Raw genomic sequence first — 22,962 nt, forward strand, 5'->3', positions numbered from 1 at the left:
GTGTGCCTGGGCAGTGCTCGCTGTTGTGAACATTGCCTTTGTGTTTGGTCTGTAAGGCTGAGACACCTTAAGCTGTATATACGAGTATATGATATTCATGTAGGGTACTTGAATCTGATACAGTGTAAAAAAAAAACCCAGCTGTTTTGCACTGACCAAAGGTTCTTTTAACATAGCTTCTGTTAGTGACAGTATGCCAGAATAGATCCAAGGGCAAGAGTGTCAGAGTCTAGAGTTACAGTGTGGTTTGCTGTGAATACCTTCCTGTTCTCCAGCAGTTCATGGCATGGTATGTAGAGTTCTAGACGCAGAGGTGGAGTCTTTTTGTTTTGTACTGAGTATATGTTTCCTTCCATAAATCTATCTAGTCAGCTTTGAATGTATGATGTCTCCTGGCAAGAAATTCATTGCATAGCTGAGGCGGTATCTCCTGTTTTGCTTTGAATCTGCCTCTTTGTAATCTGCCTCTTTGTAATTCCATGTGTAACTTGTGTATGCAACTTCTTTGGTGGAGGATTGTAGGCTGACAAGAAACGGTTCATTTGTCAGCCCTCATCCATAGTTTTATCATGGCTGGTTCTCCATCCAAATAACTACACTCTCTTTGAATGATATTTCAGGACTCTGTTTTTGTTGGATGGGGACAAGTGGGGTGCTTGAGCCAGTATTGCTTCCAGGAGAGCTAGAAGAAGTATCTAGGAGGCATTTCACAGTGACCTTCAACTACACAAGCTAATGTTTATTTGCTCTCTCTGGGATGTGCAAGAAAGCTGGTTGCCTAATCTAAATCCAAGGGGCTGTACTGAAACAGGTTGCCCAGAGCAGCTGTGGCTGCCCCCTCCCTGGCAGTGTTCAAGGCTAGTTTGGATGGGGCTTTTGGCAACCTGGTCTAGTGGAGGGTGTTCCTGCCCAGGGCAGGGTGGTTGGAACAAGATAATCTTTAAGTGCCTTTTCCAATCCAAACTGTGCTATGATTTTACACGGAAAGGTCCTGGGAGAAGAAAGACAAAGTAATCCCTGATATGACCTCAGGCTTACAGAGAATAAATACGTCAAGTGACTTCAGTTCCCTGCTGTCAAGTGATTTTTCAGATCTGCCTCTGAATTTCTGTTAGTCAGATTTTTACTGACTTGGAATAAAGAGCTAGGGACTAGCTGAACTGCAGGCTTGCCTCAGTGGGTGGGGTATGGATGAGAGACTATGTGGTAGGAGCAGATAACTATTTAGCTTCAGGCTGTACCTTTCGCTTACCCTGCTCACTCCTGGGAAAAGCCACCCCACAATATACAGCTCCCTGAAAGGCTTTCCTGAGTTCTTATCGCTGATTACCAGTCATTCTGTTGCAGGTGGGGCCTACCATAGTACTGGCTTTAAATGGAAGAGAAAAAAAACCAGAAAAACCCAGCAGCTATGGGAAGTCACCTGGTTTTGCTCTGCTGTCTGAATTTGCAAATAGAGCATGTAGTTTGTGGCAGTATAACCAGTTCAGTCCACCTTAATGTTTAACAATCTGAAAAACTTAACTGTGCAGAATAGGTCTGGTTTTGATTTAGGTGCTAGCCAACAAACAGCATCTGATATCTTGTGAAATTTTTGCAGATCTTAATCAATAGTGTTTAAACCAATCTTTGTTTAAAAAAAAAAAAAAAAAAAAACAAGCAAAACAAGAACAGACCCCAGCATCTGTCCCAACAGCCTGCTGCCAGGTTTCATGATAGGATTCTGAAATACCCATGATATTAAGTCCTGCTGCCTTCCTCCCAAATCCAAATAAGAGAAGGTTGGGACTAGAACAGAGGCAGGTTCTGGAACAGGTGGTTCCCAAGTCGGTGAACTTGTTCAGTGTTTTGATGAAAAAATCTGAAATGAAGAAAACGTAGTATATAAGGAGTTGGATGACTCCCACTAGAATGTTTGGAAACAGTTAGACATGCTTTGAAGTACAAAGCAATGAGGTAAACATTAAGAAAAGCATTTTTCATATAAGCTTTCAATACTCATAAAAGTAACACATGAGTAAACCTCCCTGAAGCCATTGGGCATAATATCAAAATATCCTGCCTGCTTAGAACGTAAAAGAACATATACTTGTGAAATTTGTTTTGACATACAGACTTAGAGAAATAGAAAAATAGTTGCTTAAGAGAGCTACAAACTCAGAAGTGACCTACAAACAGAAACTACTATGAGCTACTGTGCTAAACACACTATCTGCTTCTCCTCTGTCACTGGGTCAAAACTAACATTTCATTTAACTGAGAAGTGTGTCATGTGAAGATCTTGGGTTGGTTCTGGTCCTTTCCCATGGCTCATTACAGATGTAACTGTTGGTCCTGTCTTAGAGGTCTTTAAGAACTGCCTTTGGTGTGAGTTAATAGCGTGATGTTTTGTGAGTCCTTACAGACTCTACACCCCACAGAAGCAAACACAGCTATGAAACTTGTGTACAGGGTGATGAGCTGCCTTTGGAAGAAAAGCCAAAGACTGTCACAGGTGTTAAAAGCACAGTTTGTGCCAGAGCAGGCACTCCTGATGCATAGCCAGAGCTCCACGGTGATCTTGTTTCAGGAAGCTGGGTAACTTTGCCTTGAAAAGTGTCCAGGAATCACTTGTGGTGATATAGAATACATTTGTGAGGGGTGGCTTACACCTATACATAGATACTTTGTGCCCTCACCTTGCCATCCTGTCCCAAATGGGTTATCACAAAAACCTAGCCTTGCAGTCCTGAGGTTTCTCTTAGGTGTGCTGGTCTCAAGCCCTGGGGAAGAAACAGTAGCAGTGGTGGCATTAGTTGCCAGTGTTATTGGCTCTTACTAGAGAGCCTTCACACTGAAATAATGGTAGAAAAATCAATCTGCTTTTCTCTCTGTGGAGAGGTTTCTGCTCTGTTTCTGTGGTATACAGTGGAGTTTAGTTCAAAAGAGCCACGAGTGCATGCAAATCACTCTGCAAAAATTTGAGTGAGACACTGCATTTGCTCTAAGGATTTCTCCAAGGGTTATAACAGTAATATCTGCCCTTCTTGGCTCTTCATGGTGCTTTTGTCTTGCATCTCAGAAATTATCATGGCTAATGACAGACAGTGATATACATTGTGCCCTTTCTCACTGCTGTTTCCCTGCAGGTGATTTTAATAGGCAGCTGATGAGTCAGATGATGCAGATGAACCAACTACTGGGAGATGTGAAAGACCTTCTCAGACAACAGGTATAAAGGTTGCATAAAGCCTTCAGTGTGACACATCCCAAACTTGCCACTTTTTATAGGGTCAGGGCAGAATTCACATAAACAGTAAACTTCAGCATAGAGTTCATTGCTTCAGAGGCACGACACAGTAGAGAAGAAATAACCATATAGGTCCTGGTACCCTATGCTCGCTTTGGAGGATCAATGAATATGGGAGTGTAGTATTTTGCTTATCCAGATCCACAAAATCTGGTATCTTGAATGGAAAGGAGCAAGAGTAGACATCCTAGCCTACTGTTAGCTAGAGGCAGGTCTGTTGCACAGAACTGAAATAGAATTTGTTCCACTTGCTGGTGGTGTTTGACATTAGTTAAGCATGTCATTCTTAAAGGTCCTGTTGATGAAAGGTAAACTGAAGTACAACCATTACCACTGCCCTTAATTTTATGGAATGCAAAGAACATCTCATCTCAAGATAGAGTACTTATGTTGCATGGTTAGAGTGGCATCTTGGGGAAAAGTGATTATGGTTCTTCTGTCAGCTAGGTGCAACCTGAAGCTGCCTGTATCCAAATAATGTTTATTTTCTGTATCCTCAAGGTCAAAGAAACAACTTTTCTGAGAAATACCATAGCTGAGTGCCAAGCATGTGGTAAGTATTCCTGTTATTGCCTGTAAAAGGCAGCCAGATGAGATGTACATTCTGGGTTTGTTTTTTTTTTAAAAAAAAAAGCTCATGCATTTATGGCATGAGCTCTATGTGTTTTCTACGAAGTACTTTTGAAAAAAATATTGTCTACAAAGTTCTAGGTGTATTGAACATAAATTTAAAAATAGATTTTCATTAGGGGAAAATGTTTCTGCTTCCATAGACCTGGCAGCTCGGGAGTAAATCCCCACTAAACCAAGCACTACCACTCACCCTGTGCTGGCAGTTCTCACTGCCACATGTTCCTGGGGAGGGAGACATCACCTGCCAGGCAGCGAACAATTTCAGTAGAGAGACAAGGAAGGAACCATGTTGTGCTCTAGCTGGTTTTGTCAGCCTGAAGAAGATGCTGTGCAGTCTCCCTGAAAGCCATCAGATTCTGATTAGATAGTCACTGGTTAACAGCAGTAACACCCAAAAGGTGGTCTTCATCTTTTCACTAAATGGAAGAAATAAATGCTCTCCCAAATGCCACTGCTTGGCCCTCCTGCATCACTGACAATCAGCACTCACATTAACTCAGTATAAAAACCCAAAATACTGAAAGGCCTTAAACTCATCAGGACTTTCAGTTGATTTCTTCTCCCAGTCCATCAGCCTCATCAAAACTCAAGTTGAGCTCTAGCCAGGCTAGCCTCTATGTGTAAGTGCTAAAGAAAAAGTCTTTAAATCCTGCGTGTGTCAGTACCAAGCTTCAGCCCCTGCCAGAGTCCCAAAAGACCTTGCTTGTCCCCAGGGCTGGTGTGCCCATACCTAGGCCCCTTTACTTGCATATCCTGCATGGCATGTTTTTGTGCTGCCAGCTCCTTCTCCTTTATTCTTCATACTTGTAGACCATCAGGTAAACTCTTGCAAAACCGCAGCACCATTTTTCTTCTGGAGTGGTGGCATCACTAATTTAGCCAGAGAAATGCTTTGTACCATCACACTTGAGCGCCTTGTGCCAGCTGAAGTCACTGGCTTTCAGAGTTTCCTTCCCTGGCCAGAAGCAGATGTGTGATGGGACTAACCTAGCAGGAGGGCTCCCACATGTAGCCAGGAGAAGCATGTGAACCTAGCAAAATAGCTTTAATTTCCCCTGTCTGGGGACACAGCAAACTGCTGGGCCATTCCCAGCATGAAGTCTTTGCAGCCTCAGCACAGCTGGTAGCAGCACAGTGCAGAAACATGAAGTCCCTGCTGTGCAGCATCCTGGGGATCTCTTCAGAGTGCTTGCCAGCTTAAGGTCGTGATGGATGCTCTTTAAATTGCTGAAACTGTTGTTTTTTTCTGCATTAAAGGTTTGGGAGCTGTGAATTTTCCAACTCAGATTCCTCGGCGCAGTAAACCCAAATGTGAAGTTAATTCCTGCTTCAGGGGAGTCAGGTGCATGGAGACAGCAGAGGGATATCAGTGTGGCCCCTGTCCTGAAGGGCTCACAGGAAATGGAGTTACCTGCTCAGATATTGATGAGGTAAAATAGTGACTTTCACTGAATTATTAAAAAAAAAAAAAAAAAAAAAAACAAAAAAAAGGGGGCGGGGGGAGACGCTAAAAGGCGACTGTTTCATACATACCAGTGGGCTGCTGATGCTTGCTGTCTTCAGCATTTCCTGACTGCTTGCACAGTGAATATTAATTCATTCTGATTTGATTCTACTTCCCTATTTTGCTGTTGTTGCAACTTCGTGGAGATTTTATTTGTGGAAACTTGAAACACCCTGGTGAGTTGAAAAGTCACTTAAAAGAGTTTAATGTTTGGGAAAAAAAAAGAAAAAAAACCTAATGCAAGTCAACCAACCAAACAAAAAAATCCAACCAAAACAAGCTTTTGACATGGTTGTTTCTATTCCACAAGAAGATGCAGTAGCTTCTGTTATAGGCAGAACTGCAGACGCACTTCTTGTCAGTACGGGCTTTGTTTCTTTTAAACTGTAGTGCTCCTGAACCAGCCTTGGAGACTGAAGTCTTCTCTTCAACCCAAACTTGAAACATGTTTTCAGCCTGACCTTGAAAGTCTATGAAAGAAAATAAAGATTTATTGTTACTGTTACTTTTGCATTAAGGGTGGTTGTTTTGAATGTTGCTAATGCTGACTTAATTTTTTTTTTCATGTGCTACATGATAGAAATACAGAGCTTGCTTGTATTGAGAACTGAAGTTAATAAATTTACAATATCTTAAACAACTAAATAATACCTTTATCAATTGGGAGATGGCACTGAGAGAAAAGCAACAAAATCATTTCTGTCTTCAACAGATTTTTTTCTGTGATAATTTTTGCCATTACTCAGTGATTTTTGTGGAAAAGCACCTGGATGTAATAGAGTATGGAACCAGGAGAATTAGGTCATTAACTGTGCTTGTGGATAGCACAGTATCAATGTATCTGCCTAATAATACAAACCAGCAATGTCAATCTCTCCTTCCTAGCCAACTGCAGATGTGCTTTGACTGCTGTTTTGGCTTACTGGCTCCTGTAGGCCACCAGCAGAGAGGATGCAATATGCCCAATTTGTATGTCTGTGAAAAAACACAGGGGAGAGAAAGTGTGTTGAGAGTGGCAGTTTCCTGAGTTGTAGGCAGCATTCCTTGTTTTGCCTCACACCGCATGGACTCTGTCTGCTACAACAGAAGGAGCAAAAATGGAGGTGAAGCTCTGAGCTGTGAACACGAGAGGGGAAGCTGAGACAGCTGTGCGGCAATTTTCATGTCACAGACAACCGTGGTGAGAGACCCAAGCCAGCCTAGGTAGATCCCACTAGTACAGATGGGTTCCACCTTGTGAGCCATACCCAGACTGAAGCAGACCATGGCCATTGTCTCCTCCCTGCTGTTTTTAGGATTGGAGAAACTTTACCCATGACAGAAGTGGGGGAAAACAAACCGATACTGGTTTATAGTGGCCCAGTGTTAACATGGTTTTCTGTGAGAGGTGAGGCTCTGCCACTGGAGATTGACATGCCATTATGTTCCTGCCACCACTCTACATGGCAGACCTGATCTCACATTTGAAACAGCAAGGAAATTTTTCCAAAGCAATGTCATGGAGACACAGCCTTGCTTATATGAGGCCTTTATGTGAATACTGCTACTAAACTGGCCCCTAGTCTGGTCTGGTTTTGTTCACCAGTAAATATCTCCTTTAACAGCTGGATTTTCACTTATAGTTGGGCAAGGGGAAAATTGATATAGTAAGTCGTGATAGCTTTCTATTGTCTAATAGTGATGTGTCATGTAACTTGTTTTCCTGTGTTAGCTAAGACTAAGAAGTAATTTTTGGTTTGAGATTGGGTTGTTTTTTTTTTTGAAAGATCTTTAGGAGAGTCTTCTGGGAGAGTACCTTTCAAGTGAATATTTCTGTATTTCCTAGTACTGCCATTTAAAAAGAAGAAATTCTGATAAAGACAAATCTAGATGCTTCCTCACTAAGAGCTCCCATTATCTTTTCTGAGGCTGTTAGCATCTCTGCAATAAGCTCCCTTATTAATTTTCTAGTTTGAAGACGTTTCTTTCTTGTGACGATGCCTGTATCTTGGAAGCTGCAGCTCTGCTCTGCGTATGGTGTACTTTGAGTACCCTCTGCTGCCTGTAATAAAAAAGCTACAGCAAATAAGGAGCACAAAATGTCTGTCCTAGGTTTTTTATTTCCCCTGTGCTAGATGTGGACCTACTTCTAACAAATCTTTCTGTCAAACTTGTGCTGATACTAAGCATACATTTTCTTGCTCCTTTGTGTATGAGTTTGGTTACAAGTTCTGTGTTTGTTGTAGGTAGGTATCTTCTGGCTCTTCTCACTCCGTCTTGCAGATGGTTTTCTGCTAGCAGTGGAGGGAGGAAAAAAAGGCATATTTTAAAAATGGTTTTATATTCCTTCCTCATGTTGCTTCTTTATTGTTGTCTTTATGCACTATGATGGCATGTTGATATTTTCAGTAATATTTTATAAATTATCATGTTGGAGAGGCAGCAGAGCAGGATGTGGTTTCCAAACTGGCACCCACAAGGTCAGTGAAATGTCTCACAGCTGTTCTGTAAAACCGCATGATGCAGTGAAGCAAATGGTGCCTTTGGGCTAAGGGTGATGCTGTGGGCGTGTGGCATTTTGGGAGAAGTGCTGGGGTTTGTCTGTGGTACTCCATTCTAGAATTGTGTGGGTGCCTCTGACACATTGCTGCTTATCTGTCTCACGTTCAGGTTACTTCTGGCTGTGAGTTTGGCCCAAATATAAATGAGGGGAAACGTTGCTTCCACTTCTGTGTGTACAAAAAACAACTGCAGTGCCATTCAGTGGGTTAGAGTTACATGGCTCTCCTTCTGTTGTGTTCTGGACCCTTTCAGGGACCTCTCAGCCTCTGAGGGAGCTGAGCCAGCCCAGCAAAAGGAAGAACTGGGAATCAGAGCTTTTTGCCTTGACTACAGGCTATAATGGATGATTGCAAATGTTACTTAAATTACAGAGATAGCTGAAGACATACTGGGGTCAGAAATACCTGCAGAGGCTGTGTGATCTCTTAGCCAGTTGTGAGCAGAAGACATGCAGATATTGCATGTAGCAGTGCCTTTGAGAGTCTGCGCACGTGTTCGGAGTCCGGATGGTACCGGAACGCAGAGGTGCTCAGTTCATTCCCTCCCTTGCAGTGTCGTTACAGCCCCTGCTTCCCTGGGGTGCGATGTGTCAACACCGCTCCAGGCTTCCAGTGTGAGACCTGCCCCCCAGGATACACAGGACAAACCCTGCAAGGGGTAGGACTCAGCTATGCCAAGAGCAATAAGCAGGTGAGTGGCAGCACCCCTGCAGTGACTGCCATTGCAAGGTGCTGTTCATATCAATGCATCTGTGTCACCTTCTGTTTATGCTTAAGTCACTCCATAATTGCCTTGTGCAGTTAAGCAGAGCTCAGAGTGTTTCAGTTAGAAGATTAAGGTTGTGTTTGGTTGGGTCCAGTGGGAGTATTAACTGTTAGTACTCAGAACCTGTATGGAGACAAGAAAATATGTCATTATTTTTGCACATATCTCTGATCAGTTTTGAAGGGGGCTCTTTTGATTTTTGTAAGCTGGCTTTGAAATAGGCAAAGCATCATAGAAAGGGGCTATTTAAGTATATATTTTTTTCGTGTTCCTGTGGTGCCCTACAAGGGCTATCATAAGTCTTGTCTGAACTCCTCTTGGGTGAACCAGAAGCACATCCTAACACAGAGGTTTTCTGTATCACAGTCTCTTCAGGCTTTATGTTCTGTGATTTATATGTGTCTGGTGGTTCACTGAGAAGTCAGCCTATGGGTATGTCTGTGCAGTTCTGAGAGCAGTTTCAAAGGGACTATGACTCTTTTCTAGACTTAAAGTTTAGTGGCCTTTTTTCAGACTTGAATCTCAAATTGATATTGTTGTTGTTACATGCTGATCTGTTTTACTGCTAGGTCTGCTTAGATATTGATGAATGTCAGAATGGTGGACTTGGACTCTGTGTTCCAAATTCTCATTGCATAAACACTTTGGTAAGCACCTTTACATTTTTTTTAAACTTTAAAAAATGTTTTAAAATTTCATGAGGCAAGGTTTGGATTTATGGCTCTGATTGAAGAGCTGCATAATAGAATTTGTTTTTTGGCTTTGTCTGAACCAAAAAAATCCTTTTCTCTTTTCCTGGCTAACAATAAAAAAAAATAAATCAGTACTTGATTCGTCATTTACAAGCCCATCTAAGCAGTATCCTTATCAGTTTCCCTGAGGAACAGCAGGAGCTCTTCTCTTCACACCATCTGGTTATATGTGTTTATGAGTATGCTACTGCAAGAAACTTCCTTTGAAAGATTAAATCTTTGCTTCCCCTTGTCTCTCCCCACCTGGGAACTACTGCAACAAGATGTTGCCCCAAGTGCTTTTTTTATAAGAGTGATGCTTTCACTTCATTAAGGTATTTGTACAGTACAAGTTCCCTCTAAATAAGTACAGAGAGAAGAGCTGCAATTGATACATTTTTAATACCCATAGATATTAAATCCAGGAGAACAAGCATAGAAGAAGTAGAAATAGTTTGGAAGATGTTATGATTCAACAGAAGGGCCGTAAAACCACTTTGGTGCTATGAAGAAAGCTGGACCTTTCACTTAGAAACAGAGACATTTAGGTCAGAAAAGGCCTTTTAAATTCATCACACCCAACCATTAACCTAGCACTGACAAGTCCACCACGAAAGTGTCCCCAAACACCGCATCTCCGTGTCTTTTAAGTACCTCCAGAGATGGTGATTCAGTTGCTTCCCTAGGCAGCCTGGTCCAATGTTTGCAACCCTTTCAGTGAAGATTTTTTTCCTAATATCCAGTCCTCTGGTACCACTCAAGGCCATTTCCTCTTATCGTATCACTTCTTGCTAGAGAGAAGAGACCAACACCCACTTGGCTCCAACACCTGTCAGGTAGTTGTAGGGAGTGACAAGTTCTCTACTCAGCCTCTTTTTCTCCAGGCTAAATAAACCCAGTTCCCTCAGCCGCTCCTCAGTTGATCTGTGCTCTAGACCAAGCCTTCACCAGCTTCACTGCTCTTCTTTGGACATGCTCCAGCACACTGCTGGATCATAGCAGGATGGTGACCAACAACATCCCCACGTGTTCTTGCTCAGGCAGCTTTCCAGCCACAATTCCCCAAGCCTGTAGCATTGCATGAGGTTATTGTGACCCAAGTGCAGGACCTGGCACTCAGCCTTGTTGAACCTCATGCAGTTGGCCTCAGCCCATCAATCCAGTTTGTCCACATCCCTCTGCAGAGCATTCCTGCTCTCCAGCACATCAACACTCCCACCCAACATGGTGTTGTCTACAAACATACTGAGGGTGCACTCAGTGCCCTCATCCAGATCACTGATAAAGATATTAAGAACTGGCCCCAGTATTGAGCCTGGGGAACACTGTTGGTGACCAGCCTCCAGCTGGGTGTAACTCCATTCACCACAACATTTTGGGTCTGACCATGCAGTCAGTTTTTTACCCAGCCAAGAGTACACTTGTACAAGCCATGAGCAGCCAGTTTCTCTGGGGAATGGTGTGGGAAATGGTGTCAAAGCTTTTCTAAAGTGCAGGTAGACCACATCCACAGCCTACCTTTCCCTCATCCACTAAGGGGGTCTCCTTGTCATAGTTGATCAGGTTGGTCAAGCAGGCCCTGCCTTTTGTAAATATATGCTGGCTGGGCCAGTCACCTGGCTGTCCTGGGTGTGCCACATAGATCACTGTCAAATGCTGTTCTGGTGTAGCTGTCTGCACAGAGCAGGCTTTCTCTATCACAAGAAAAGGGTTAGGAGTATCCTGCAGGTATAAAGGTGGTCTTTTTTGCAGCTAGGTATCAGTGAGGCTAGCAGTCATTTTTTAAGTGGTGGTGTGCTTGTGAATAACCTTGTTTCCATAGGACTGCTTTCACTGTGCAATAGTGTCTCTCTTCTCTTTTTTTTTTTTTTTTAAATATCTAAACCATTTGTCATGTGTTGTGTCCTATTGCATGACTAGACATGACTACTCCACTTCAGGAGGCCATCAGGTCCTGTTTGCAGAGGGCAACAAGTTGCCTGACATCTGTCAAAACAGAGCAGTCTCTGTTTAGAAACAGTTTGGTCTGGAGTACTTTCTTAAAGGCCATTTTAATGCATACAGCTTGATATAGGACAGGTTATACTGAGCAAATCCAGCAGACTCCAGGAGATATTACTGTGACATCCATTAGGAAAAAGTGCACAGGTCGGTTTGATTTATATAGCCATACCGTTTGCATACCCCAGTGATTATCTGACTCTTCATTTGCCTGTATAGCTTCATCTTCAGCCTGGCAGTATGCAGACAGTGATAGTTAAAATTTGGAATGAAGGTAGAAACAGGACAAAAATAAAACTCAGGGGTAGTAAATGTGTCTCTCTGTCATGGTAGACTGAAACAGTCTTGGTAGTTCATCTGACAGACTTTGTATGGGAAGAGAGAAGTTGTGTGAAGCATGCCAGTTTCACAAAGGGATGGATGCACAATATCCTCAGATGTCTAACTCTTTCTGTTCCTTGACATGTGAAAAATAATTTTTCTCTGTAAGGAAAAAAAAGATTGTTTTCAGTTAAATTTTACATCATAGGTTACATACTTACAAGTATGTGAGACAGAGACAAAAGCCACATTAGATGCCTAAACAAGACCCCTTCTTAATCAGCCTTTATCTGTGTGTATCTCATACAATGATTGTTCCAGCACACACTGAGATTCCTTGGCTGAGCTCCTTTGGGGTTTTTTATGCAATAGAGCAGCACAGGTATAAAGTATATATGTATGTGTCTGGTAAATCACTGCAAAAAGTTACAGTGACGTTCTTACTCCGGTGTAAATGGGGACGGCTGTGTCTTCAACTCCTGAATTCTTTTCTGAAGAACAAGATTTAACTCTTAATTGGCTTAAAAACATATCAGCTAAAAAAAGTAAATAAATAAAATGAGGGAAAGACATGATGAACTTTCTTGTCTCTCTGATTTAAAGTTGTACCCAACTGAGTTTAGATAAACTCATAGGTCTGATTTACACTGAAATAAGAGCATCCATTCAAAGTTTTGGCCACCTGGAAGCAGCTCAGAGTGATACTGTCAGGGAAGAGGCATAATGAAGAAGCTTTTGCTGGTATCTGACTTTTCTCTGGCCTAATAAAAGAGCGTGTTTTCCAGTGTGTGCTGTGGAACCTGAAGGAAACAATGTTCGTTCACAGTTCAGGAACAGGTAAAAAACCACACCACGCAGCATAAGCAGCATGACATGAATCTTGCTCACATGCTGGCTTTAAAAGAAAAGGTAGTCCTGTTAAAAGGCTGTCTAGTAACATTTTGTTCTTACAGGGGTCTTACCGCTGTGGCCAGTGTAAACCAGGATATACAGGAGACCAAACCAGGGGATGTCAGGCTGAGAAGAGCTGCAGAAGTCGAGCCCTCAATCCATGCAGTGTCCATGCCCGTTGTATTGAGGAGAGGAGAGGAGAGGTGACATGTATTGTGAGTTCATAAATTCATGCATTTATACAGTGAGAAATAGCCTTTTTTAGGCTAGAACTGAGAAAATGTTTGTGGTCATTTTACGTAGTTGGGTGCTTTAACCAGACTGTGGCACGCTGGCCCAGACCAGCTACAGAAATAACTGGGATGAGTGTATCTTGCAGTTGTTTTCTTGCAGCATGTCTGTAATGCAGCCATACTCATGTACCACGTTTACTGTGTCTGTGTAATTAGATCTTTTGGGAATGGCTTTTACAGACATTCTGTAGTCTCAGAAAGGACTGTCTAGTGTCAGTCTATAGAAGACATCATAGGGGCACATTCCTCTCTGGGTGCTCAGCTATGTAGCTACAAGTAGGGATCCTCTTTGCCCACCTACTGTGACTGTATGTGCCTGCTGTCAGATGGCAGTTTTCCAAGTGAGACCACAGATTCTAGGCACAGCTAGGCTGTACCATGCCTTCAAGCTGCAAGAACAGAGGAGCACCAAGTGGTACATGGACTTTCATTGTAAGAGGCTAACTGAAATATATTATTCAGTTTTTCCAGCTTGCATGGGGAAGCAAGAGTCTAATCCTGTGTCCTAAATTTGGATACAGTGCATGCTTTTGCTGGCACTTGCTTTGGTCTCATTTTTAAGGACATCAATTTCAAAGAAGAATCTAGGATATTTTAAGTCCATGCTGCAATGGGGAGATTCTTAGCTATTTGTGTTAGTCAAGTCCTCATTTTAAAGGGGGGGCTAGAGTTTGACATACAGTTCTATGCATGTATTCTCAGTTGCAACACAGTTTAGGCACTGGTTTGAAACAGTGCCAATTTAATTGGCTAGAGAAACTTACGTGCAGATGCACTTGGTTTGCTGATGCCAAGAGTAACTGTTAGCACAATTTTGTCTTGGAACTTGCCCTAGTTTGCCTAGATCCCATACTTTCTTTTTCTTTACCTGTAAGTGAGGAACAAGAATTGATTCCTGATCAGTGTCTAAAAGAAATCTATAGCTCCCAGTGAAATCATTAGGTGTTGCAGGCTCACGTCCCGTATAACATCTTAGCTCTTTCTGGCTGTGCCTACGTACAGAGAGCTTTCCACATGAAGAGATGCTGAAGTGTACCTCATTGTACTTCAGTGTCTGTCCATGCCTTCTGTATGTTAGTGTTTTCAAGGTGTTTAACACAGGATTTCCCACTTAAATATTGCTGCAGTGACTCATTAACCTTTTGGTAGTACTACCATGGTGTTTTATTGATAGTGTGGCATTGGCTGGGCTGGTGATGGTTATATCTGTGGAAAGGATGTTGACATCGATGGCTACCCTAATGAAGAGCTCTCCTGTTCTGCTGAAAACTGCAGAAAGGTAAGAAATCCTTGCGTAATCCTATGATAAATCACACCACATAGGGGTGAAGAGGAAGCATGGAAGAAACTGGATTCCTCCTGATAAATTGTATTTAATTTAATTAATTTATTAAGTAAATAATAGACAAAGGCACCCAGTTTACCCAGGCATGCCTCTTTTTTGTGTCTAGGACAATTGTAGATTTGTCCCAAACTCCGGCCAAGAAGATGCGGATGGTGATGGGATTGGAGATGCCTGTGACGACGATGCAGATGGAGATGGCATACCCAATGAGCAGGTGCTGTGTGTAGATTCGGGTGCAGGGGTCTGTGCAAACAGAAGGGTTTCGTTCTGAAAGTCACAGACAGTGATTTTCAAATCCAGCTCACTACTGTGTGCCAGAGTCTGTCCCATACCCACCACTGTCAGCAGCTCTCTAATCATGGCTTTTACTTTTGTGTAATGCTCGCTGTTGTAGACTCTAAAAACCATAGGCAGTCTCACCCAGCCTTAAATCCCACCAGTATATGCTCCATTATTATATTTTAGCATTTAGTTATAGAGGTTTTTTCATATACAGAACTCGTATCCTTCTGTCATGGTTTTCCATACCATGGTCTTTGTGAACATTACTTGTGTTAAGTGTCACTCTAAAGAGCAGATTGACCTGTTATCACATTGCTGAGGGATCCAAACCCTACATAAAGTAATGGGTGTCTTTCCAATAACTTGAGAAAGCTTTGAATCATGTTCTTAAAGCAAAAGAGGTTTCCACATGAGTACACTACTGCAGAATATAACAGAGAATAAATTGTACTTTTTCTCTAAATACCTAAAAGCTCTTTTGTGTTCACCTGTTACCCTCACATACCCTCTGTTGTTCTACATAAAGATCCTTCTGTGGTATTGCTTAGTGCACTTAATCTGAAGAAGACAGCAAGACCACTCTGTCCAGAGTACAAACGCCCATGTGGAGCTAGAGCAGACTGGCAATCACAGAACGTTTGTCTCCAGCTGTTTTGCCAGAGGCCCACTCTAACTTCTGGTAGTTTGAAGCAACTGATTTAATTATTGTTCTGTGAAGAAAGATGATAAATTCTCCCTCAACTGTCAATCAGTATTCAGCACCTTTGCAGTCAAGTGACTTCTGTGGTGGTGCTAAGCTGTGTTTGTTCTGCCTCCATCTGCACAAGAGGGTCATAGGTGTGCTAGATGGGAATGTCTACGCCACTTAGAAATAGTTTTCTCTGTATGCCTCCTGATGCTGTTAGAGACTAAATAGCAGCCTGACAAAACAAACAAACAAACAAACCCCCAAAACCAAAATCATGTTTCTTTTTGCATCCCACTGTTCTGCTTTTCCAAGTGTTTCTGTTCGGCTTGATTCTTTGGTTCTCTACCAGAAGGGGGCAACCGCCATTCACTGAAAGCATCGCCAGTGCTGTCAGGGCCTGCGCACCTTTGAGAAGGACCATGTAAGAAAGCCAGGACCATGACTGCATCTGAAATGAGAGTCAGAAGTCAAAGTTATAAATAAAGCCTTATGATACTGGGTGTTACTGGGTTCCCACCGTGTGGCCCAAAGCAGAGCTTTGATGGAAACAGTAAAATCTGATCCAGAGGTAATATTCACATAAAATGTCAAACTGCTCGCAATAATATTGTTAGTGAAAGCAGAAATGAAGACAGGAGTTGTATAAATCCACTAAAGTAGAAATTAAAGATTCGTGGCTCAGTTCATGTCTGAGTTGGATCTGTGTCTCTTGCAGGATAACTGTGTCTTGTCTCCCAATGTTAACCAGCGAAACAGCGACCAAGATATCTTTGGAGACGCTTGTGACAACTGCCGCAATGTCCTGAATAATGACCAGAGGGACACAGATGGCGATGGGAAAGGAGATGCTTGTGATGATGACATGGACGGAGATGGTTGGTAATTCTTTACTTTCAGCTTCTCTGATGTTCTTCAAACTTGCCTGGAATGTGCCGTGTCTTAGGGTGTTTCCTGTCACCAGCTGCTAACTGTCATGCCATGCATTGTTTTTCTTCGTGCAACCTGTGTCTGGCATCCTGCTCATTCATTTAGATTCATGTCTGTCTTTTCACCTCCATTGGGAAGCACTGAGCGCTGTAGCAGATACACCAGACAACACTTCATGTGTAAGGTGAAGTTGTCAGTCATTCAGTAACTCCTTAAATGTGCAAACATGCCCCGGAGTACCCAGCGGTTGCCTGTACCAGGTGCCCAACAACTAGATATAATGTATTATTTTCATTGCTGTAGAAGTGAAAAAAAGATCACAAACCACAAAACCCAGTAGTGAAGCTGAAATGTCCCATCCTGTATGTAAGCTGTGATACAGGAACAGGTTAGAATGAGTTGTGTGTAGCCAACAAAGTGTATGCGGCGGGGTCGGAAGCTGTTCTTCAGCACGGTGTTTCTAACTTCTGTGGAATGAAGGGGTGTCCACATAAGAAGGATTTGCTATGCAGGTTTATAATGTCATTGCAAGATTAAGTAGTTGCTGAAAAGGAATAGTGTCTTTACTATTCCTGGTGCTTACGTTGTCCCGTAACAAATCCGAGGATTGATTTTAACTGACATCTAATCTGCTTTTCACTAGGTATAAGGAACCTTTTAGACAATTGTCAGAGGATCCCCAACGAAGACCAGGAGGACAAGGATAATGATGGTGTGGGTGATGCCTGTGACAGCTGCCCAACAATCAGCAACCCAAACCAGGTGAGCCAGCAGAAGGAAAAATTACCCTTGTTTAGGGAGAGGGACTGCTGAGATCCAAAACAATGCAAGAGAATGCAGTCACAGTGGTTATTTTGTTACGGTCGTAACAAAAGTCTTACAGAGCTTCAAACTCTCACAATATAGGAGAGGGGAGCGAACAGGTGTGTGTTAGCACCTCTCTGCCCTGGCAGGGTCTTCTAACTGTCATTCTCTGAACTGTGGGTATGCTCAAGTCCCATGGAGTCCAGTGCCAGGCTTCGCACAGTGGTGTCATCTAGTTACACTTGGTATTTCTCTAATTAGGACAAAATCCTGGTGCCCTTATTTAGCAAAACTTTCACTGCTCCCAAGTGAGAAGTCAGTGAGGCTTTTCGTGTATTTTCTGATTAAGCCCCAGGTAAGAAGCTAGAGTTTTCTTGTATTTTGAATTCTGATTAAGTCCCATGTTACTAACAAAATAGGCTGGAAATATGGTAGATTTTGTAAAGCTGCCCAAGAAATCAACCTTGGTTAGAAGTCAGGGATACTTATTTCCAATATTAGAGGAGTCCAGCTTGAACTGCTCTTCTTGCTGGAACTCCTCCAATCATTTTTTAATCAAACCGACTTTTTGGTTAGAGGGATGCTTTCTAAAACAGAAGTTTTCCCACGCTTTTATTTTAACTGTGTTTTATTTGGTTGCATTTTGGATTATTACTCCCATTATAAAGAATGCTCTCAGCAGCTGGTTCTGGAACTTTCTCTGTTTTCTTTTGCAGTCAGATGTTGACAATGACCTTGTTGGAGATTCCTGCGATACCAATCAGGACAGGTATGCTGTGTGTCTGTCATGGCAGGGAAGTAGAAGAGGCTAGTCTTGAGCTGCAGCATGCTGGTGATTCCTGGAGAGCTGGAATCTCTCAGACTAGCCTGGATTTAATTTCCATACCTCCTCAAAGAGATGCTATTTCAAAAACAATGTTAGGAATTATCGGCCTTGCTGGTTCACTGCCCTGTAGAGGCACAATCATGGAGCCCTTCACCATTAGCCCTGTGTTCTTACAGGCATTCTGCAAGTTCATGTTGAAGTGACATTCAGAGGGGTTCTCTAGCTGTTAAACCCAGAGCACCGCTCAGAGCCTCACAGTGTGGTAACCTCTTTTTCTTTGCTTTATTTTTCATTCCTCTTTACTTTCTTTTTATCTTTACCAGAAATCCCACAGTTCAGGGCTGTATGATTTTTCTGTAAGAACCTAGCATTTCAGAAACCTAGTTTTTCTGAAACTAGAAACTAAAACCTAGTGTTTCAGATTTTTTTTATGAAGTGTAAAACATTTGCTGATAAACCCCTTTGCTTTAGCACAGCAAGAGTGGTGTGGCTTTTGCATGGTCTGTGCATTCAGAGGATCAGTCACCATGACAAACTGCTAATGCCTGTCTGGAAGCAGCTTCTGCATAACCAACTTGGGGAGTGGCAGGTCCACCTGTGCTTCTCACTTAAAGTAAGGGGAAAGTGAAGTGATAAATCCTGTGCTGGCACAGCACTTCACCAGCCACTGACAGCTGCGAGGTCTCACCCCAGGGCTGTTGGTGGGTGCTTCCATTCAGGATGATAATTGTAAGGAGCCCACTTCCCTGGCTCTGCAGAAACTATTCCCAGTCTTGGGCCAATTGGCTGCTGCTTTACATAGATATGGCCTGGGTTTTTAACTTGTTTTAGAAAGGAATGTGCTGTCTTCTTTTTTTTTTCCCTCAAGCCTAGCTAACATGTGTGAAGCATTTCTTGGTAGAAATGCTGTAGCTGTGCCTGAGGTTAACAGAATTACTAGGTTTGAAAAGAGCTTTAAGATCATCTAGTCCCACCGATGGAACACCTCACCTACCCGTCTTCTAAACACATCCATGGTTGGTGACTCAACCACCTCCCTGGGCAGCCTGTTCCAATGCCTGACATCCCTTTCAGTCAAGGATTTTTTCCTAATATCTAATTTGAACCTGCCCTGGCACAGCTTGAGCCCTTTCCCCCTCATCCTATCACCTATTGATTGGGTGAAGAGACCAACACCCATCTCTCTACAACCTCCTTTCAGGTAGCTGTAGGCAGTGATAAGGTCCCTCCTCAGTCTCCTCCAGGCTAAATCACCCCAGTTGCCTCAAAGGCTCCTCATGAGGTTTGCTCTCCAGCCCCTTCACCAGACTGGTTGCCCTTCTCTGGACACACTCCAGCACCTCAGTGTCCTTCTTACAGTGAGAAACCCGGAACTGGACACAGTACTCGAGGTGTGGCCTCACCACAATCAGGGGCACAATCACTTCCCTGGACCTGCTGGCCACGCTGTTTCCGACACAAGCCAAGATGCCATTAGCCTTCTTGGCCACCTGGGTACACTGCTGGCTCATATTCAGTCTGCAATAGATCCATGTGTGTGGCTGGCATTGAGTTCTCTTTTAAGAGTGTGCAGAGATCAGTTGCTCTGACCTAAAATTAAAGCACCTTTCTTAAGCAGGCAGATAGGAGGGAATACACATAGCTATAAGCAGCAGCCCTGCTTTAATTTGGCTGCAGCTCAGTTCTGCTCTGCCTGCACAAGGCAAAAAACTACTGTGGGGAAACATGCCTGCTTATTGCCAGAAACCATTTTGTTAATTGTATGAACTCAGACCATCATTTTGCACAGGTACACTTAAATGTTGGCATAAAGGAACAAGACAGTCACTCTGAAACTGCCCAAATCTTTCTCTATAGTTGATGTCCCCATTCCTGGTGACTCTTCTCTGTAACCAGCTGATGCAGCTATGGGCTGGAGGAGTCCTTAGGAGCTACAGATTTTCTCCTTTCATACTGCACAGTATGAAAGTCCTGCAGGACTGTAACTGGAGTGACAGAATCGCAGAATCAGTCAGCTTGGGAAAGACATTTAAGATCATCACATCCAACCCTTAACCTAACACTGCCAAGTCCACCACTAAGCCCTGTCCCAAAGCACCACACCTACACATCTTTTAAATACCTCCAGGGATGGTGACTCAGCCACTTCCCTGGGCTGCCTGTTCCAGTGTCTGACAACCCTTTTGGGGAAGAGTTTTATTTCCCTAATAATCTGAACCTCCCCTGGTACCACTTGAGGCCATTTCCTCTTACCCTACCACTTGTTTCTTGGGAGAAGAGACCAACACCCACCTGGCTCCAACATCCTATCAGTTGTAACAAGTTACAAGGCCTCCCCTCAGCCTCCTTTACTCAAGGCTAAACAACCCCAGTTCCCTCAGCTGCTCCTCAGTTGACCAGTGCTCCAGATGCTTCACCAGTTTCACTGTTCTTCTTTGGACACGCTCCAGCACCTCAATGTCCTTCTTGTAGTGAGGGCCCCAAAACTGAACACAGCACTTGAAGTGTGGCCTTACTACTGGTGAGTATAGGAGGTCAATCATCTGCTCCTTGTAAGTCTTGTGCTCCAGACCCTTCATTAGCTTCATTGACCAACATCCCCAGGTCTTTTTCCCCCAGGCAACTTTCCAGCCACAATTCCCCAAGCCTGTAGCACTGCCTGGGGTTGCTGTGGCCCAAGTGCAGGACCTGGCACTCAGCCTTGTTGAGCCTCATGCAGTTGGCCTCAGCCCATCAATCCAGTTTGTCCACATCCCTCTGCAGAGCATTCCTGCTCTCCAGCACATCAACACTCCCACCCAACATGGTGTTGTCTTCAAACAAACTGAGGGTGCACTCAGTGCCCTCATCCAGATCACTGATAAAGATATTAAGGAGAACTGGCCTGGGGAACACCACTGGTGATCAGCCTCCAGCTGGGTGTAACTCCATAAACCACAACATTTTGGGTCTGACCATCCAGTCAGTTTTTTACCCAGCCAAGAGTACACTTGTACAAGCCATGAGCAGCCAGTTTCTCTGGGAGAATGGTGTGGGAAATGGTGTCAAAGCTTTTCTAAAGTGCAGGTAGACCACATCCACAGCCTACCTTTCCCTCATCCACTAAGGGGGTCTCCTTGTCATGGGTTGATCAGGTTGGTCAAGCAGGCCCTGCCTTTTGTAAACATATGCTGGCTGGGCCAGTCACCTGGCTGTCCTGGGTGTGTGTCTTGATAGCACTCAAGGTGATCTGCTCCATAACCTTCCTTGATACCAAGGTCAGGCTGACAGGCCTGTGTTTCCCTAGATCCTCCTTCCAGCCCTTCTTATAGATGGGCATCACATTTGTTAAAATGTCTTGCTGTGCTGGTGAGTAAAAGTGGTGCTTGTTTTTAAACAAGTCTGATTTCAGGTGCTCATGTAGAGTCTCCCATACATTTTCATTCATGACCACCAAGACACTTGTGGACAACACATGTGACAAGGGTCACCAGCTGTTGAGCTCCTGCTGTCTCATGGGTGCCTTTTGGTGGCCACACTGCATGTATTGGGTGTGCCTTATATGCCCTTTAGGGGTGGATGCTGTTTGGGATCCTGGGCTCTGGTGTCTTATCCCATTCCATGTAAGGCTTTTTTTTCTTTTCCTTCTCTGGGTATTTTTATACCTCCAGGCTAAGTCTCCATCTTTCTGTCACCTTATCATACAGTCTCTGCTCCTTGTCTCCTTGCTGTTCAGCCACCTGAGCGATACCAGGTCACAGTGATGCACTTGTCTTTTTCCAGCTCTGGGGGTGCCTCCAGTGCAATTCCTGCTCAGGTGCCCATGATGTCCCCAATGCAAATGCTGATCCTGATGTGCCATTTCTTTCTGTCTCTGTGCTCGCAGTGATGGTGATGGACACCAGGACAGCACAGACAACTGCCCCACCGTCATTAACAGCTCCCAGCTGGACACAGATAAAGACGGGTTGGGTGATGAGTGTGATGAGGATGATGATAATGATGGCATTCCTGACCTCTTGCCCCCAGGCCCTGACAACTGCAGGCTGGTTCCCAACCCAGGGCAGGAAGATGACAATGGTAAGATGGGCCTTCAGAAGCCATTTTGGTGCTTAGGCATCCTTCCCCAAGCATTATAGATGTGCATCAGGATCCAACATAGTCACCATGTATGCATACACTCATCCCTGGAGAGATGCAAAGACCCTTTTGGCTAAGGCAGAGGTTCTCAGGTCCTGCTCCCTGGGCACTGTGGTTATCGAGGCTGAGACTCCACCTGTTTCTTGGGCACCCTGATCCAGTGGCTCACCCAGAGGTGCCTGCTTGCTGCACTGTAAATCTGCTGTTGCTTCTCTGATGTGTTCAGGTGATGGAGTTGGGGATATCTGCGAGTCAGACTTCGACCAGGATACAGTGATTGATCGGATCGATGTGTGCCCTGAGAATGCAGAGATCACCTTGACGGACTTCAGGGCCTATCAGACAGTAGTGCTGGACCCAGAGGGGGATGCACAGATTGATCCCAACTGGGTGGTTCTAAACCAGGTAAAAATATATCTAGACTCTTTTACCTGCCTGAGAAAGATAATTTGAAAAAACAGAGTAAAGTGGTCTCTGTAATTGCTGGACTGCTGGCACACAAGTGACAAGTGGAAGCTGCTGGTTGGTTGACTACTTTACAGGAGTTACAATGAAGGAACTTGCTTTTAGTATGTGATAGCTTGAAGCTTTATGCTCCTGGTAATCTAAAATAACTACATCTTAGTCAACTTGTTCTGTGTGGATGTCTCTGCTGCCAAGGTGGCAAACACAAGACTTCTGTGTCGCCCTATTGAAGTATTTCTGTAGCAAATGGTTGCATGAAGCCTTCTCAGAATTTTAAAGTCTGACCTGCTTTGCAGCAGAGCATTTACTCCTAGATTGAGTCCAATAACTGTCGTGGACACTGCTAAGTTTTAGTCTCCAGGAGGCTAACGTGTTCTGAATTGCAAGGAGTGTGCCATTTATTCCCATTGCCAAAGTCTCTGCCAGGCCAGCTGAGACGTACACACCTTCTGTAACCCAGTCCTGGCACAGTTTAGTCCTGAACTCCACAATCAAACTGTATGAACTAGGTCTAGGTGAAGCTCTCTTGCCTGCGCT

The 22,962-nt window shown here is 43.7% G+C and overlaps 1 protein-coding gene across 1 annotated transcript in view; it reads left to right on the forward strand.

Moving 5' to 3' along the window:
* THBS4 (thrombospondin 4) overlaps positions 1 to 22,962 on the forward strand; it is a gene marked incomplete at its 5' end in the record, with an annotated part of 44,996 nt that overhangs the window by 16,646 nt on the left and 5,388 nt on the right. The window contains 13 exons of the mRNA XM_084278112.1: positions 3,129 to 3,211; positions 3,791 to 3,842; positions 5,180 to 5,352; positions 8,520 to 8,657; positions 9,302 to 9,379; positions 12,739 to 12,891; positions 14,144 to 14,248; positions 14,421 to 14,528; positions 16,000 to 16,159; positions 16,855 to 16,973; positions 17,732 to 17,784; positions 21,707 to 21,900; positions 22,187 to 22,365. Coding sequence (XP_084134238.1) covers positions 3,129 to 3,211; positions 3,791 to 3,842; positions 5,180 to 5,352; positions 8,520 to 8,657; positions 9,302 to 9,379; positions 12,739 to 12,891; positions 14,144 to 14,248; positions 14,421 to 14,528; positions 16,000 to 16,159; positions 16,855 to 16,973; positions 17,732 to 17,784; positions 21,707 to 21,900; positions 22,187 to 22,365 — 1,595 coding nt within the window. The remainder of the gene's footprint in view (positions 1 to 3,128; positions 3,212 to 3,790; positions 3,843 to 5,179; positions 5,353 to 8,519; positions 8,658 to 9,301; positions 9,380 to 12,738; positions 12,892 to 14,143; positions 14,249 to 14,420; positions 14,529 to 15,999; positions 16,160 to 16,854; positions 16,974 to 17,731; positions 17,785 to 21,706; positions 21,901 to 22,186; positions 22,366 to 22,962) is intronic.

The sequence above is a fragment of the Gallinula chloropus genome (assembly GCF_964237585.1).
Source record: "Gallinula chloropus genome assembly, chromosome: Z".
NCBI lineage: Eukaryota > Metazoa > Chordata > Aves > Gruiformes > Rallidae > Gallinula > Gallinula chloropus.